We start from the raw sequence: 18,047 nt of genomic DNA, 5'->3' as shown, positions 1-18,047 counted from the left end.
TCCAGTGGCTAAGATGAACACTGTGAGGTTCTCCTGTCTTATGCAGTAAATCAAGGATGAAACTTATTTCAACTTGATGTAAAGATTGCATTCTTGCATGATGAGTTGACTGAGGAGGTCTACATGGATATTCTACTAGGATTTGATTCTCCAAAGACTCAGGGAAAGGTGTGTAAGTTCAATCGAGCTCTTTATGGGTTGAAGGAGTCTCCTCAGGCATGGTTTGGTAGGTTTCATAAAGCAATGGTCTCCATTGGATTTAAGCAGAGCAATGCAGATCATACGCTATTTATTAGGAGGACTACCAAACATGTGAATATATTGATACTATATGTTGATGATAGTCATCACTGGGAGCAGCTAGGAGGAGATTGACTCTTTAAAAAAATTTCTGGGCACTGAGTTTGAGATCAAAGACCTAGGGATGCTTAGGTGCTTCTTGGGTATTGATGTTGCTTACTTCAACAAAGGAATCTCATTATCTCAAAGAAAGTACGCATCGGATATATTGTCTGAGACAGGTATGTTGGGGTGCAAGCCAGCAGACACCAAGGTTCTAAAACTCGGGTCTCGGTGGCATCTCGGCCCAGCCGGAAACCAAGACGAGTCGAGATCTCGGCGAGTTGCTGCAATTTTTTTTTTTTGACTCGGACCCCTAACTCTGTGGGTTTTACATATATTTTGGGTTTGAAACTTGGTATTCAGCCTATTTCAGGCCATTTAAACACAATGGCATGCCCAGATTTCCCAAAAAACAAGTCCAAATATGAGTTTCACTTTGGACTATAGGTTGGAAGCCGACGAGTCGTACTAAAAGTTTAAAACAACCTACTCAGCAAGATTTTCGAGTTCTGTTCATAGCTTAGTTTATGTTGTTTTGTTAGATGGGTCAAATGGGCACAAAAAATGGGTCCAAAGTCTCAAAACCCATATCCATACACATACCGAGATCTCGGCAAGATCTCGCTGAGATCTCGGCAAGATCTCGCTGAGATCTCGGCGAGAAATTGCATTTTTATAACTAAAAAAAATCAGGAAATTGAACTCATTTGGCTGGGCCGAGACGATACCGAGATCTCGCTGAGATCTCTCCGAGAAATTGCGCTTTTATAATGCGTATGTGATCTCGACTCGAGTTTTGAAAAACCGAGAAACTTGGCAAGATCTCGGCGAGATCTCGCGAGTTCTTGAACCATGGCAGACACCCTTGTTGAACCTAATTGTCACCTTCGGTTAAAGGAAGGAGAACCTGTGAATAGGGAGCAGTACCAGCGACTGGTAGGACGTTTGATTTACTTGTCCCACACTATTCCAGACATTGCCTTTGCAGTAGTCTGGTGAGCCAGTACATGCATGACCCCTATTCTACACACTTGGATGCTGTCTACTAGGGTTGCAAGTTTGGCCTTGTCAGCTCGAACCCGCCCTGGCCCGCCCTGAGCCCGAACAGGGCTTGGGCTAAGATTTCTGGCCCTGAGGGCGGGTTAGGGCCAGAAATTCCTAGCTTTGAGTCAGGGTTGAGACCTCGGGCTCAACCCGACCTTGATTTTGACCTTGAATTTTGGCCATGTAGAAAATTCTTTATTTATTAAAAAATATAAGTTATTATATATAAACAAGTCCCTAGTGTACTTGGTAGTTTGGGGTGCATAAAAACCAATTGCTACCTGGAGGTCTTAGGTTCAACACTTATTATTTTAATTTATTTATTGCAGGGCCAAGATCAGGGCGGGCTTGGGCTAGGCTTGGCCCGTCAGGTTCAGGGTTAGGGTCAGGGCGGGCCTGGGCCCAACTAAGGGGACTCAGGGTTGGGCTAGGGTTTTAAAAAGCCCGGCCCAATTCGACCCTGTTGCAGCCCTACTGTCTACAGAATTTTGAGGTATTTGAAAGCTGCTCCAGGAAAAGGAATTTCTATTTCTCCCTATGGTCACATGAAAATTGAGACATATACAGATGCAGATTGGGCTGGATCACCTGATGACAGGCATTCCACTTTTGGCTACTGCACTTATGTCGGGGGGGGGGGAATCTTGGCACCTGGAGAAGCGGGAAGCAAACTGTTGTGGCTTGTTCTAGTGCAGAGGCCGAGTTTCGGGCTATGGCCCAGGGTACATGTGAGGCCCTTTGGCTCTAAGGTTTATTGCAAGATCTTGGAATTGAGGTTGAGATGCCTATGTGGTTGTACTTAGATAGCAAATCCGCGATCAGCATAGCTCATAATCCTGTTCATCATGATCGAACAAAGCATGTGGAGATAGATCGTCACTTTATCAAGGAGAAACTTGATAGTGGTCAGATGTGCATTACTTTCGTTCCTTCAGATGATCAGCTTGCAGAAGTTCTGACTAAAGGATTGAGTCCTAAGTTGTTTGTTTCTATTGTTAGCAAGTTGGGCATGATAGATATATGCACCAACTTGAGGGGGAGTGTTGTAATATGGGTACGAGGATAGAACTGTCATAAGGGTGTTTTGGTCTTGTACCTTATTCTGAAATGTTCCTCTATTCTAATATAAATAAAGCTGGCTTGTGTCACATTGATACAAGTCATTCTCTCCATTCTAATATTTCATCAGTATCGAGAGTATCGATACGTATCGACCGTATTGTATCATATCGACACGTATCGATCGATACATATCGATACACTCGATACAATATATTTAAAAGAAAAAAGATATTGATACCGACCGATACCAATACATATCGGCTGATACGATACGATACAAGCCGATACTTTAATCATTGGCACCAAGGCCCTCCCTCTAGAAATAATTAAGAATACATATGAAAAATATAATTATCAAATATTATAAGAATTTTAGGTATGCTACAGTCATGATTACAAAACTTTCCTTCTTTTCAAAACAGATTTCACTTCCCTTCCCTTCCTTTCACTTGCAACCAGATGGAGCCTTAATGTATTTACCCAGGCTTCAATACCATTGCAACAAGAAAAAAAACAAATATATATATATATATATCTTAACAAAAATAGCCCTTTTTTTCTTTGGGTAAGTTTTTCATGCTTTTTTGAACTATGTACGATTGGTTCCTCTCACTTTTTCTTTTTTTCACTTGCTTTTCAGGGTTAAGATCTGGCTGGGGGATACTGATCAATTATTCAAGTCATCAGAGGTTAATCATGCTTCCTTTTCCTTGTTGGAGGAGGTAATGAAATTCTTATCCTATTCTTATCAGTACTCCTAAAAAAGTGTTGGTTGTTAATTGACATATCTCTATGTTTATTCTTTGTAAATAGCTACCTGTTACTTCCACACCAGTCTCGACACTTTCACTGACTCTGCCGGTACATTCTCCGTACAAAATGCAAATAGCAATTGGCAGAGTATCTGGATCATTGGAAGTATGGATCTTTGATATATTCAGCTGTAAATTTGAGCATGTTGGCTCGTATGATGTACATGGGCAAGTGGTGAGTTATGAGTGGTATTGAGCTATCTTACATCAACTGGGTGACGTTTGACATGTTTTGCAAATTTATCCCAGATTACAGGTCTAGCCTGGGCTTTTGATGGCCGCTGTTTGTACAGCTCTAGCCAGGTATTGAAGTACATGAAAATCAATAGTTTGATGGTTGTTGTTCATAATATTTTTTACTTTCATTCTTTTTGGTCCAATGCATGCATATCTTGTACAAGTGTGTACACTTGGGTTACATGGAATGTTAAATATTCTGTTTTCTGTTGGATTTCACTGTTTTTTCATGCACTGCTGATGGGCATTGATGGTTATAGGAAAATTCTGTACGTAGCTGGATTTTAATGGGTAGCTCTTTGAAAGAAGTACCCTTCCCTTCAAATCCTTTGGGCGTTAGAAGCTCTCTCGATGTATGATGTACTTTTTCATGGTCTTCGTATCTTTCACATTTTCTTATCATCCTGTTACCTAATAAAGAAATTTCTTTACAGCTTCCTAGTGCATCTGATTCATGCTTTGGTCTTGCCATCTCTCCCGGAAACTTGGTTGCTGCTGTGGTAAGAGAACTTATGCATTCCATATGTTTTGAAGGTCCCACTAAGTTTTATATGCTCTTAGTATTGATGTTTGGTATCACATGCTTGGTGACCATGACCATTGATGATGCAGCTGCAATGAGTTTGTCCTTTCTGTGGCTAGAATATTATTATGGCATATGTAATATGTTAAATAATGTAGATTTTAGTCAAGGTGAGGGTTAAATGTCAAAAGTGGCTTAGTTACACTAGCAGCATTTAAGTCTGTCTTATAATTTAAATTCATATGTCCTAGAAAGCCATCTGGATTATGTTATGGTGGATTATTTGAATGGATATGGGAGGCTTTGGTTTGGTAATCAGAAAGATTTCCTTTTTTCATTATTTGCTCTTGCATCTTAGAGGGGCAGACTTTGTGGTTCATTCATTTTTCAGCATCCCCTTAAAGATCCTTGGGTTACTAATTAGTGGAATATTCTTTCACTGAATAACCTAATCTGTGGAAACTTTAGTTATCCAATTTGTGTCTCCTGTGTGGACAAGATGCCAAGTCTATTTGGTCCGTTCTACTTCACTGCCCATCCTCTGAAGAAAGTTGGATCCATTTCCTGAGGAATCATGGCATGTTTGACCTAGTTGATCTATTTTTAGAAGGTGGGGGTGATGCAAGACAATATAGAAAAGCCTGAGGGTAACTTTGGTTAAATAAAACCAATCGTAATGTAAATAGCCATTAAGATTTCAAGAAACAAACTATCCAGAATTGACATATCTGTATCTCGAAGGCACCAATACAATATGGTACTGATACAATCCCTGAAAAAAATTGGTATTTGTACATGTAAGAAACCTCATCCTTTATACATCATGAATTGAACGCACTTGTCTCATCGTACTTTGTTTTAATTTTTATACATAATATATTTTACATATTACTTATTTATAGTGTTCTATGCTTCAAAACTGTATTTTGCACATCCTAAGCATTTCAATCGTTTCTTGACTATTTCCATACGTATCTTAGCGTATGTTGCATCTTTTCGATAGATACGATATGTCTCTTAAAATCACCCTTCCGAAACGATACCCGATACCGATACTTTAAACCTTGCTTTTGACTCCTATGAGTATGCATACAAATTTGACGAATAGAAGCCCTTATTTTCATATATTACATTTACATCTTTCCGATAGATATGATAAGTCTCTCAAAATCGCCCTGCCGATAAGATACCCGATACTGATACTTTAAACCTTGCTTTTGACTCGTATGAGTATGCATACAAATTTTACGAATAGAAGCCCTTATATTCATATTTGTCATTACTTACCTTAATTTCAAATCTACTCCTTTTCTTGGAAGAAAATCAGTCTCTTGAACTTTAGCTGTAAGCACGGTGGGGGGAGGCAAAGGATGTGTTCGTACGGTTCATTGAAGGGGGTATAATTGACTCGTTGATTGTTGGGAGCTTTCACTGGTCTATATGGGTAAATGATGTCATTTCACACATAACAGTGTGAAATGACTTAAATGACTAAGATTCCTTGGTTTCAAGGATAGTATGGTAATTATGCAGCCCTAACCAACCCTTAACAGTAACTGGGGGTACTTGATCTATGAAATTTGTCCCCATTGCCATGTGTAACTGCGAGATATTTTCACCGGAAAATGGTCATGGGTGGTGAAGAAGTTGGGGAGGTGGGGCTGCTGTTACTTGAGGTGGAGCAAAAGCTGGCCGAGAGAGAGAGCAAGTACCAAGTGCTATATTACCACAACTGCTACTCTACCTAGCCAACCGCTCTCCTCAAATCCAGGACAGCCCATCACCTCAACTGAACCTGGTAATCTTTCTCCTCCTAGTGATGTTGATTCTTTGAATCTGCCTATTGCTGTCCGTAAATGAAAGAGGAGTTGTACTGTTGTGTCTTATGATTCCCTCTCTCCTTATTGTGCATCTGTGTCTTCCTTGCCTTCTATTTCTATTCCCCAGTCTTGGCAGAGGATGCAATGGCAGATTCAAGATGGAAAGAGGCTATGATAGAGGAGATGAGGGCCCTAAGCAAAATTGATGCATGGGATCTAGTCTCTCTTCCTCCAGGCATGAGACATGTGGGCTGCAAATGGGTGTATACAGTGAAATACAGAGCTATGGAACAGTGGATCGATAAAAAGCCAGGCTGGTTGCAAAAGGGTTCACCCAAACGTTTGGGATTGGCTACTGGGAGACATTTGCACCTTTGCAAAACTGAACTCCATTCAAGTTATCCTTTCATGCGTTGTTAACTTGGGCTGGTAACTACAACAATTTGATGTTCAAAAGGCTTTCCTCCAAAGAGAACTTGAAGAGGAGGTATATATGGAAGTTCCTAAAGGATTCTCAAGTAAGGACAATCAAGGGAAGGTGTGCAAACTGAAGTGTGCATTATTTGGGCTGGAGCAATCACCTAGATCTTGGTTTGGGCGTTTTTATAATGCTATGGTCACAGTGAGATACACTCAAAGTAATGCTGATCATACTTTGTTCATTAAGCAGTCTGGTGATTACATTATTGTGCCCATCATCTATGTTGATGACATCATCCTCGTTGGAAGTGACTCAGCTGAAATAGCTAAATTGAAAACCTTTTTGGGCAAGAGTTTGAGATCAAAGACTTGGGACAATTGCGGTACTTCCTGAGGATTGAAGTTGCTTGCTCTTCTAAGGGAATCTTCCTTTCTCAAAGGAAGTATACCTTGAATCTTTTATCCGAGATAGGGATGCTTGGTTGTCGCCCTATTGATACTCCTCTTAGGCTAACACACATCTGAAGGGCAAAGATGATGAGCCAGTTGACAAAGGAGGCTATCAACGATTGATCGGAAGGTTGATATATCTCTCCCATACTCGACTAGACATTGCTCATATTGTGAGTCGTGTAAGTCAGTATATGCATAACCCATCCTCTACCCAGTTGGATGTTGTGTATCATATTCTAAGGTACTTGAAGGTAGCTCCAGGAAAAGGGGTTCTTTTTTCTCCTTATAGTTACATGCATAGTTCGAGAACTCGTTTCGTTTCGGTATTTCGAGCTGACCGAAATATCCGAAATATTCGAAATTTCGGATATTTTGGTCGAAATATTGTATTTTTTCTGGTATGTTTCGATAGGTCATTTCGGTGGGTTTTAGGCCAAGTTAAGGCCTGAAACTTCATGGAAACCCTATTTTAGGCTATATAAATACATTTAAATGTTCAAATTGCAAAAATAGTCACCCAAAATGGTGTTTTGGATATGCACCATTGATTGACAACGTACGGTCGAACCCTAATGTATAAGTGTATAACTTAGTTAATTACACATTTACACATACACATTGTACATTAAACAAGTAAATTGACTTGGAACTAAGTTGGAAACATAATGACTCATAAGTTAAGTCATAAATCACAATATTAAGTACATAAGACATCAAGTCAATAACAAGTTAACAAATAACAACTTAAGAGTTAAGATTTAAGAAGATGATATCAAACATTCCAAATCACAATATGTCAATATCCCCAATTGTCTCCTACAAGGCTACAAGTCAAGTAGTTAACTAGTCATCATTCATCTCAAATGTTTACAAATTTGCTAATAGTAACTACTCCGCCGTCCAGGATCAACCCCACTCATGGTCCGCTGGAGCCGACGTGTATTACTCTCCGACTGTAGGACAAATGCATGCCACGTCATAGTCTGGGAGAAGAAGCGAGTGTAGTCATCCACAGTGGCCATGTAAACTGCATCATCAACATGCTGAAGGTAACCTATCCTAGGATATAGGTCACCAAACTGTGAAGAAGTACTACCCATTGATCCACTATGATATGAGTCATATGACGGCTCTGAGAGCATGTACGGGTTGTACGGCTGCGGCTGGTGGGTTGGGTAGCCAGTGTAGGAAAAGAAGTCATGCACAAAAGACGATCCATTATATCCTTGTGAGTGGGAGTCATACTCAAAACTGGGAATGGATGGAGAAGATATAGGCTGCTGCCCCCAAGGGTACTGCCCAGAATGCCCTTCGCCACATGGATGTGAATGAGAAGAACCATGCTCTGATTGTGCTGGAGATGGACTGCTGTCTACATGAAAAGATGGGGCACGGAAATGCCCACTCGATCTATTGTCTCTATCGCCAATACTCCCCACCAACAGAGCCGATAGGGCATCAATGTCCATAAGCTCACCGCCTACTAGTACCACTACTACGACCACCAGGATGGGACTGGCCACCCTGCTTTCTCGAGTAGGTCGAGGTGGACGATGTGGGCCGTGTGGCTGGTGTGGGGCCGGTGGGGGCACGGATTGCCTCTTGCTGCTCTTGTACCACAAACGGGACTCGAGTTCCCTCATATGCTTGACCACCATCACCATCATCATCACGTCCATCATTACATTCATCATCACCTCCATCATCACCATCTCTACTAGGACCACCACCACCATCTCCACCATCACCATCTCCACCACCACCATCTCCACCAGATGACATAGACCAATCTTCATCCTCCTCATCAACACCACCAGTAGACTGGAACGGTATGGGTGACGCGTCCCGTGCATGTACCTCACCCTCTGCAGCCATGAAGTCATCCACATCAGCTTCTATGTGTTCAGCTATCATGGGGTCAGGTCTGCCTCCAGGCTGATCTAACACTGGCTCACCTCTATCCCTCACCCAATCAACAATAGGATCTTCATCATCTGACTCCACCTGGAAAATGTCGGCGAGATCGATATTTTCCCTGATACCCTCTTGTCCCATGCGTATGTGTTGCATCTTCAACCTCAAATTATAATGCACATACACTAAGTCAGAGAGACGTTCAGAACCCAATCTATTTCTCCTCTTGGAGTGGATGAGAGAAAATGTACTCCAATTCCGTTCACAGCCAGATGCTGAACATGTCTGGGAGAGAACCTTGATTGCTATTTTTCTTAAATTGTTTGCCGAACCCCCATACAACACCCACCATTCAGCTGCATTATAACAAAAGAAACATGCCACCTTCATTTCAAAAGAATAAGATATTGAATTGAGTAATGACTAATGAAGTAATGACTAATGAGTACCGGCATCACCGCGTGTCCGGCCTTGCTGTGCAGCTTCGGTTCCAAAACTTCCCAATGCATCCCTAAAAGTCTTCAACTATAATCATTTGGAAAATATTTAAAATTAGTAATGACTCGTTACTATTTAGTATTGAATTGAGTAATTCCAAATGAATTATAACTTATAAGACTCACCTCATTGTTGCATATCGCCTGTAATTTGCTATTCGGCTCCAACTTGGCAACTACTTCTTTGACTGCGTCAATAAGACTATTATTCAACCCAAGCCTATGACTGTATTGGTACTTGGGGTTCAAATAATATGCTGAAATTGACATTACATATTGACTAGTTAGTAATATATCCTTCAAATTAACTTTAAAAGATGTAATTGCATAAAAAACAAAGAGTGTACACTCACCAGCCTTATGCAGTGGATGCATAAGTTGATTTTTCCAGCGCTCCTTGATAATTTTGAGAAAGTGTTTGCTACCTCGTGGATTTGCATTGTAAACACCTTCATTCATCAAGTCTATGGCAACATATAGATGTGGCATGGTTGGTCCCTTGATAGCAGAATCAACTATATGCAAAACCTTGACCACTGGGTCCAGAAGTTGTACCACTTTATGCAACTTAGACCAAAAGTCATCTGATGAAATTGTAGCTTGTGCTTCCCTACCACCATGGGTATTGGACCCATTCCAGATTGAACCAGTCTTGAAGCAAACATTGATCTCGGTCAGGACTTCTTGGTTTCTATACTCTTGAGTGCAATGTAGTTGGTGGCGAATCTAGTTATGCCTGGCCTCACTAAGTCACCCCCACACTTCTCCCTCAAGAGGTTTAGTGCAAACCCATGGTTGTAGACAAAGTTGGTCATTTGCCTTGCCTTTTCCACGACATGTTGTACCAATTTGATCTTTCCCATGTCCTTCAACATGAGGTCTATACAATGGGCAGCACATGGAGTCCAAAACAACCGGTGCTTATTGTTTTGCATCAACCTCTCACCGGCACTCTTGTAGTTGCTTCCGTTGTCCGTTACAATTTGGACAACGTTCCTCACTCCTACATCTTCTACCACTTCCTTCAGCAATTTGTAGATATACTTTGCATCCTTTTTCTCCTTGGATGCATCAACAGACTTCAGAAAGACTGTCCTCCCATCACAATACACCATAAAGTTGATGATGGACTTTCTTGTAGGACCAGTCCAACCATCACACATTATGGTCACCCCATAGTTCTCCCACAGCCCCCTCTCATTGATGTAGTCTTTAAGTTCTCTCTTCTGTTGGGGCAAATACACATTCATAATCTCATATGGGGTGGGCCCCTTATACCCTGGGCCAGCCTCAGCAATGGAATCTATCATAGTCTGATAAAAGGGGCCTTGTGCTGTGTTTGCTGGGATGGTATGGTATAAGTGTATAACATCCACTTAGCTATAGATTCCTTCACCATCCCCTTCAGATTTTTCCATGCTCCCTTGATTTTTGGTTGTTTGTTGCCTTTCTTTCTATAAACACTAGGTGCTTGGTGAAGTGCTGGGTCATCTTGTGGTGGTGGAGGCGGAGGGGGAGCTGCCCTCGTCCTCTGTGATCTCCTAAAGGGATTAGGCAACCCACCTCCTCCACTTGTACCTGCTCCTCCACTACCACTAGCACCAGCTCTAGAGGTACTAGCTCCTCCACTACCACCTACTCTCTGTCTCTCGACTCTCTCCTGATCCTCATGATAACTGGCTCTGCTCATCATTTGTGCTCGTCTCCAATCCCTAGCCTCTTACTCAGTCTCTATATCATCAGGAACATAGACATCATCACTGTCATCATCATCATCATCACGATGGCTTGATTGGCCTCCCGCTGTACACCTCACTGCTTCCTTAAGATCTACTTTTGCCTTCTCCCTCTGAGCCTTCCTCTTACTCTCTCCCTTCATGTAATCAATGACAGCCCTAGATACCTCCACAGGGACCATATGACATGCGACCACTTCAGGAGAATTCCCAGCTAGATGTTGTTTGAGTCTAGTGGCACCACCTCCCAAAAATTGCATGTGACAATAGTTGCATTGGGATTTTCTTTTATCCCCATCAATTGGAGTGCAATGCAACCATGCAATGTCACCCCTAGTGCGCCTGGGTGTGCTCCCCTCCCCTTGGGTCTGGGCCGGCTGCCTCTGCCCCTCTTGCCTCTGGCTCTGTCGTTTACCACGGTTCGTCATAATCAGACTAGTTTACTATTGCATGAATAAAAGACACTTCATTAATCACTGAAGCACATCAATTCTTTTAGTTTAAAATTTTAAATGTTTAAGAATTAAGATTTAAGAGCACCTAACACAAGTATATAAGTATATCACTATTTAGTATTTTTCCCCTAACCCTCATATTTTTCTCATATTTAAAAACAATTTTTAAAAATAATTTTCAAATAAATATTGGCCTAGCACAACAAAATCGAAAAGATATGTAAATGGGCAGCAAATAAGAAGTATGTACAATTTACTTTTATATTTTTTAGTAATTTTAAAACAAAAACCTCATATTATTTCTTATTTTTTGCTATTTTTTTGAATTTTTTAAATATTTTTTATAATTTTTGAAAATTAAAATAATTAATTATTGGCAGAAAAATATTTTTGACACCATGAGGCCATAGATCGGCCAATGGTGTCTAACATATATTTAATTCATCACCATACAATATTCATAACCCCTATTATTTTTTGATTTTTGTTGTAAATAAATCCAATTTTTGAAGTAGAAAAATAAATAAATAATATATCTACCAAAAAAAAATTTCAACACCGTGAAGTCGTAAATCGGCTTCTGGTGTCTAACATATATTTATTTCATCACAAACAAACATGTTGATCAAGCATTTCCCTAAAAAATCAATTTTGAGAATATGGTTTTACCGAAATAGTGGAAAGGCTTCACGGATGTGCTAAGAAGTTTGTTCTCCAAGTGATTCCGGCGTAGATGTGGCAAGGATTCAAGTGGGAAGTGAAAGATTGAAGAAGAAATAAGCAAAAACCTTCAAAACCAAGCAAAAGAGGAAAAATGCTCTGTTTCTCGGTCTCGGTCGAAATTTCGACCGAGACTATCGAAACATGGTATTTTATATAAAGCATTTTCTCGAGATTTTCGAAATCTCGCGAGATTTTGAAAAAATCTCGAAATCTCGAGAATTTGAAAAAATCTCGAAATCTCGAGAATTTCAATCGAAATTTAGTATTTTTTTGATTTGAGGGGTCATTTCGTTTTGAGGGGGTCGAAATTCTCGAAATCTTGATCGAGATTTCGCGAGATTTTGAACTATGGTTACATGTGTGTAGAAGCCTTTACTGGTGCCGATTGGGAAGGTTCTCCAGATGATCAATGGTTTACATTTGGCTATTGTACCTTTGTAGGAGGTAACCTTATGACTTGGCATAGCAAAAAACAAGCTGTTGTTGGTCAGTCTAGTGTAGAGGTTGAATTTCATGTTATGGCGCATGGCAGATGTGAGTTGTTGTGGCTTAAGGGTCTCCTTAATGATCTTGGTGTTAGCATTCACTCTCCAATGTTGTTGTACTGTGATAGCAAATCTGCTATTAGTATTGCCCATAATCCAATTCTGCATGATAGGACAAAGCACGTAGAGATAGACCATCATTTTATCAAGGAGAAGCTGGATCAAGGAGTTATATGTATTCCCTTTGTTCAATCTGGTGATTAGTTGGGTGATGTCTTCACTAAAGGGCTTAATAGCAAGGTCTTCCATTCTATTTTGTGCAAGTTGGGCATGTGTGATATATATGCACCAACTTGAGGGGGAGTGTCGTAATTTGGGCAATTTGGGTACTAGTTTAGGTATATTCTGTCCTGGGGGTATACTTGTAATTTGTACTCTTTCCCCTTTATTACAAAAAAAGCTTGGTTGTGATCCCTAGGGATTCAAGTCATTATTCTCCCAATTAATTTCTCTACTTTGATATCTGCTGCTTCAACTGCTACTATTGCTACCACTCCAACAACAAGCACATTGTCTTTGCATATTTGGATCTTGGACCTAGAATGGAATCAAATCCTTTATTCCAGATCTTTTAGAATGCATTGTTGGAAATTGGGTAATAGGCGAGCCATCACATTTGGAATTCTCCCTGGATCCCAAAACAAGAAGGTTTATCAATTCCAACTTCCATCCCTTCCTACCCATCCTATAAGAAGGTAGAGGATCTTTTAATCAGTAGGGATTGGAACCGATCACTCATCCACAACATTTCCGTGTCTCAATATCCGAAGACATCCTCTCAATTCCACTCTCCACGCACCAACATGAGGATTTTCTTTTCACACCATGTACAAAATCTGGGCAACTAAATCAGCTGCTTCCTTCCTATCTAAATATGGCTCTTCTCACAATCACCTCATTTGGAAAACCCTTTGGAAACTCAAAGTCCATCCCAAGTTCAAAGTGTTTACTTGGAAACTCACTAAAGGAGGTCTACCAACCCTCTCAAGATTAAACCGCTTCATCTCCACTGACATGCTATGCACCTTTTGTAATAGAAAGAATGCAACGGACTGGCATCTTATGTTTTCTTGCAGCTTCACTAAAAGAATCTGGGTAGGGGGAACCCTTAGCATTCAGACTAAACTAATCCAAGCCAACAATGTCTCTGATCTCATTGAAAGATTGATAAGAAACCCATGTTTGAATCATAATGAGAAAAATCTCATCTTAAGTATTGCATGTATCATAGTCTACTTCATTTGAATATTAAGGAATCAATCCATCTTCCAAGGCAGATGAAATGGAGAATGATGTTTTACAGATAATTAAAGTGGGGTGGATGAAATGGAGAGGTGCGTCCAGAGTACTGTGTGACCAACATAACCCTTTAAATCTTAAAGGGAAGTTCTATAGGACTATTGTTTGACTTGCAATGATGTATGGAGCAGAATGTTAGGCAGTTAAGAAGTGTCAAATTGAGAAGTTATGTGTAGTAGAGATGAGGATGTTAAGATGGATGTGCAGGAAAACTAAGAAGGATAAAGTATAGAATGATCATATTAGAGCTAAATTGGGAGTTGCCTTGATTGATGACAAACTCCAAGAGAGCCGTTTGAGATGGTACTATCATGTTCAATAGAGGCCTAGGGACGCCCCCGTAAGGAGGAGTGATATGATTCCAATCGAAGGAGCTAAAAGAGCTAGGGGCAGGCCTAAAATGTCCATAGGAGAAGTTATAAGGAAGGACATGCATTGTCTAGGTCTTGTAGCAAGTATGAACTCAGATAGAGCCTGTTGGGGGGGCAAAGATCCATGTTACAGAACCCATTTAGCTGAGATTCTCCTGACCATCTTTCATTTGTGATTTTCCTGTTTTTTGTTCCCCTTCATTTCTCATGTCATCCCCAATCCCTCTTTTCCCATCTCTTCATCCTCCTTTTCTTGTTTGGACCTTAGTTTCCCTATTTTTTTTTTTGTTGGATCCATGTAGCCAACCTCTTTAAGTTGGGATAAGGCTGAGTTTGTTGTTGTTGTTGTAATCCATCTTCCTAGGCATTAAACCTAACCCTGTTAAAACACTTAACCTTACCAAAACATGGGAAAGTGAGTTAACCTACTACACTTGCCGGCTGATGATCCTATAATCACCCCAACCTCACCTCCTCCACCATTGGATTTCTATCTCAACATCCCATCTAAGGATAAACTGATACTTATCTCGGATGGAAGTTTTGATAAAAGATCCAAACACAGTAGATGGGCAGCGGTTACCCTTTCTAACAACCACATTATCTCTACATATTGGGAATTTGGTGGCACAACATCAGTTTAAGAAGCAGAAGCCAGAGGGATCTTGCAGGGATTCTCTAGTGCAATATTTGTGGGAGGACAAAGAATAGAAATCTGGACGTACTCACAGGAGATGGTCAACTTTCTGCAACAACCAACCATCACACCTTGGCCATGGGAAATTTTCGGAATTCTCTATGACATACATTTTCTTCTGTAGTCTTTTAATTCAGTTTGGATGAAGTGGATGGATCTATTACCTCTTTACCTCACCACCTTGCTGACATATCCCGCTACACTGTAACTTTTTGTAATACTTTAGACAATTTATCTAGCTTGTACTCATTTTAATCTTCAATAATATTTTCATTTCACGCCCCCCCCCCCCCCCAAAAAAAAAAAAACAAAAACTAAAACAAAAAGCACATTGTGCCTCTGCTCTCTGACAACCGCTCATCCTCTTCTTTGTCGTTGACATCAACATTGACGTCAACTTTGGCATATGCTTCTTCTCAAACTGTATCTTCAGAAGTTTCAGCAACTTCAGGGCACTTCAATGAACTTCTGCCCGCAATTACCCACTAACACTGGCTTTTATCCCTTTCTGGTCAGTTCCGGCATCTAAATGTCCTCTTGCTGCCTCCTAACTATTAATACGAAAATACATAAATATCCCTACACCATATGTTCTTACTTATTTTTCTGGCATACATTATTAGTGAACATTAACCCCTAATGAATCAAAGGCAAAGGGCATCTGACTTTGGACAAAAAATAGAGGTTACAACTTCAGTTTTAACTACCTCGGTTACAAACAGATTTTCCCTAAATTAAATTATGTTATTCTCTAGATAGGATTAAAATGGATTAATATCCTTTTTCTCCATGTATATATACATTGAAATATGTATTTTGGCTGAGATTTATCTCAATGTAACTTTTTCTGTTGAAAAATCTACTGTAGTGAAGTTCTCTAAATTTTAATGGTATTTGGAACTGTAACAAACAGTGAGCACTGAAAATTTGGTATCAAAGAAGGATTGCCAAATTTGCCAATTTTTTAGGAACATAAGTAAAGATTTGGGATTTTATATTCTTCTAATACATCATATTGCCTTTCCTAAAATAGGGAAAATTTCAAAATGTTGTTGAAATTTTGGATTATGATATTAGCATTGTTATTTTTTTGTGCAGCCCATCATAATTCTTCCACAATGTAGACTAGAAAGCCAGGGTCAAGCACCGACTGTGGCATGGGATAGTAGTGGGTTAAAATGACCGAACACCCCTTCTTTTAACACATCGTAACCTGCCCCCCTTATACAGCCATGCATGAAAACCACCCCATTATGTATATTTTTCCTTGTTTTGAAACATTTAGTTTTTCAATATGTAAGCACAATACTTTCTGTTGTTACTTATGAATTTGACCATGCCATGCTGTCTTCATTGAACTCATCTTTCTTCCTTTATATGGAATATGTGAAGAGGGAGTTGTAGTTGCTAGAATTAGCTATTACTGCATGATGATGATTTGAAAGTTGCTTGTTTTGTACATTCACTATCCTTAATTGTGACCAAGGGAGGCAGGAGGTTGTGGCACAGTCACGGCCTCCAAACTGTTGGATTGAGATCCCCACATTACATCTTGTTATTGTTTCCTCTTCTGTTAGTTACACCAAGGTACTAAAACTCGGGTCTCGGTGCCAACTCGACTCTTGGAAAAACCGAGACGAGTCGAGATCTCGCCGAGTTGGTGCATTTTTTTTTTTTCAACTCGAAGCCTCAACTTTGGGTCAACCCAAGATCTGGACCCGAGATCCGAGATCTCGCCGAGATCTCGCCGAGATATGTCGAGTTTTGTCCAATTAGGTAAGGTATTTAAGTGGTAGGTGGGTTAAAATAATGGGTTGAAACCGAGATCCAACCGAGATCCGAGATCTCGGCGAGATCTCGCCGAGATATTGCACTTTTGAAACTCGCAAGCAATCTCGTCTCGAGATTTCAAAAATCCGAGAAACTCGGCGAGATCTCGCGAGTTCTCGAACCTTGAGTTACACTCTACAATACCATGGGTCTAAGAAGTAAAATCTGTATCATGATTTCAGGTTCGTGGCTTTGATGCTGATCTTTTGAATCCAATGTATCAAGCCAGGTGATTTCCCCCCCTTATGGTTCCTTATTGACTTGCTCAAGTTACATTGCCCTTATATCCACTCCTGTTCTTTTTCAAACCTAAAAACATTTCAAAACCAGAAGATGACTGTTAATGTTGCCTTAATTTGCTTGCTTCCATTCAACACTTTGACTCTTATTCTTCAATGCAACATGCTCAGGATCCAAAAGGCTGTTGTTGAGTTCTTCTGGATTGGTGGGCAGCAAATTGAACTTCCGTCAGACACATACCCTGTCTTTGGAAATGAAACTTCTGCTGGTTTCTCTGACACTGAATTGGCCTGTTGGCAGTCTAACATTTTGTGGTCTCTAAAGCAGTATGATCAAGTTGAAAAAACACTGGTTCTTTGGGATGTCATTGCAGTATTGTTAGCTTTCAAGCAAGCTTCACCAGATTACATGGACGCTGTACTGATTAAATGGCTCTCAAGTTGGCTTGATGGCTGCCCTGAGGGCTTTTCAACTGAAAACATCTTGCTTCAGGCATCAAGATCTTTGTCCAATATTCCTTCTCGTCAACTGCACCTTCTCAACATTATCTGTAGAAGGGTAATACTATCAGATTTCAGGGCTGATATACTTAACGGCAAACAACATAAGCTGGAAAGAATTGATTGTCTTGAAAATGACAAATCAAGTCCATGGATCGAGTTACTTGTCAACAGTGAAAAAGAGCTAAGAGAGAGGATTGTGGGCTTCAGTTTTGCAGCTGTTTTAGGTCATAGAGCTTGTTCAGATGCAAATATTTCTACAGTAAGACATTGGCTCCCAGTTGCTGTTGCGCCGATGAAACAGTGGGTTTTAATGAACCAAGATTGGGTACAGAATCAGCTTAAATTCCTGAGATCAGAAATTGGAGAGTTGCATGGAAGGTACTTTTTACTTTCACCATTTATTCAGTTCTAGTTATCTTGGAGGGGATCTTTTTCATTGCGACTTACATCAATGATTCTTTTGGAAGTGTTTTCTTCATTGAGTCTTGACATTCTCCAGTCATGGGAAAAATGATTTTGCATCA

The 18,047-nt window shown here is 40.2% G+C and overlaps 1 protein-coding gene across 2 annotated transcripts in view; it reads left to right on the top strand.

The window, feature by feature from the left end:
* The window catches only part of LOC122646148, a 62,098-nt gene that overhangs the window by 36,366 nt on the left and 7,685 nt on the right, over positions 1–18,047 (top strand). For both annotated transcript variants that reach the window (XM_043839641.1, XM_043839642.1), the window contains exons 13-19: positions 3,089–3,170; positions 3,262–3,435; positions 3,510–3,563; positions 3,758–3,850; positions 3,932–3,997; positions 16,963–17,009; positions 17,191–17,901. In XM_043839641.1, coding sequence (XP_043695576.1) covers positions 3,089–3,170; positions 3,262–3,435; positions 3,510–3,563; positions 3,758–3,850; positions 3,932–3,997; positions 16,963–17,009; positions 17,191–17,901 — 1,227 coding nt within the window. The remainder of the gene's footprint in view (positions 1–3,088; positions 3,171–3,261; positions 3,436–3,509; positions 3,564–3,757; positions 3,851–3,931; positions 3,998–16,962; positions 17,010–17,190; positions 17,902–18,047) is intronic.

The sequence above is a fragment of the Telopea speciosissima genome, chromosome 11, assembly GCF_018873765.1.
Source record: "Telopea speciosissima isolate NSW1024214 ecotype Mountain lineage chromosome 11, Tspe_v1, whole genome shotgun sequence".
Taxonomy (NCBI): Eukaryota; Viridiplantae; Streptophyta; class Magnoliopsida; order Proteales; family Proteaceae; genus Telopea; species Telopea speciosissima.
This window is presented reverse-complemented; position numbering and strand designations above follow the sequence as displayed.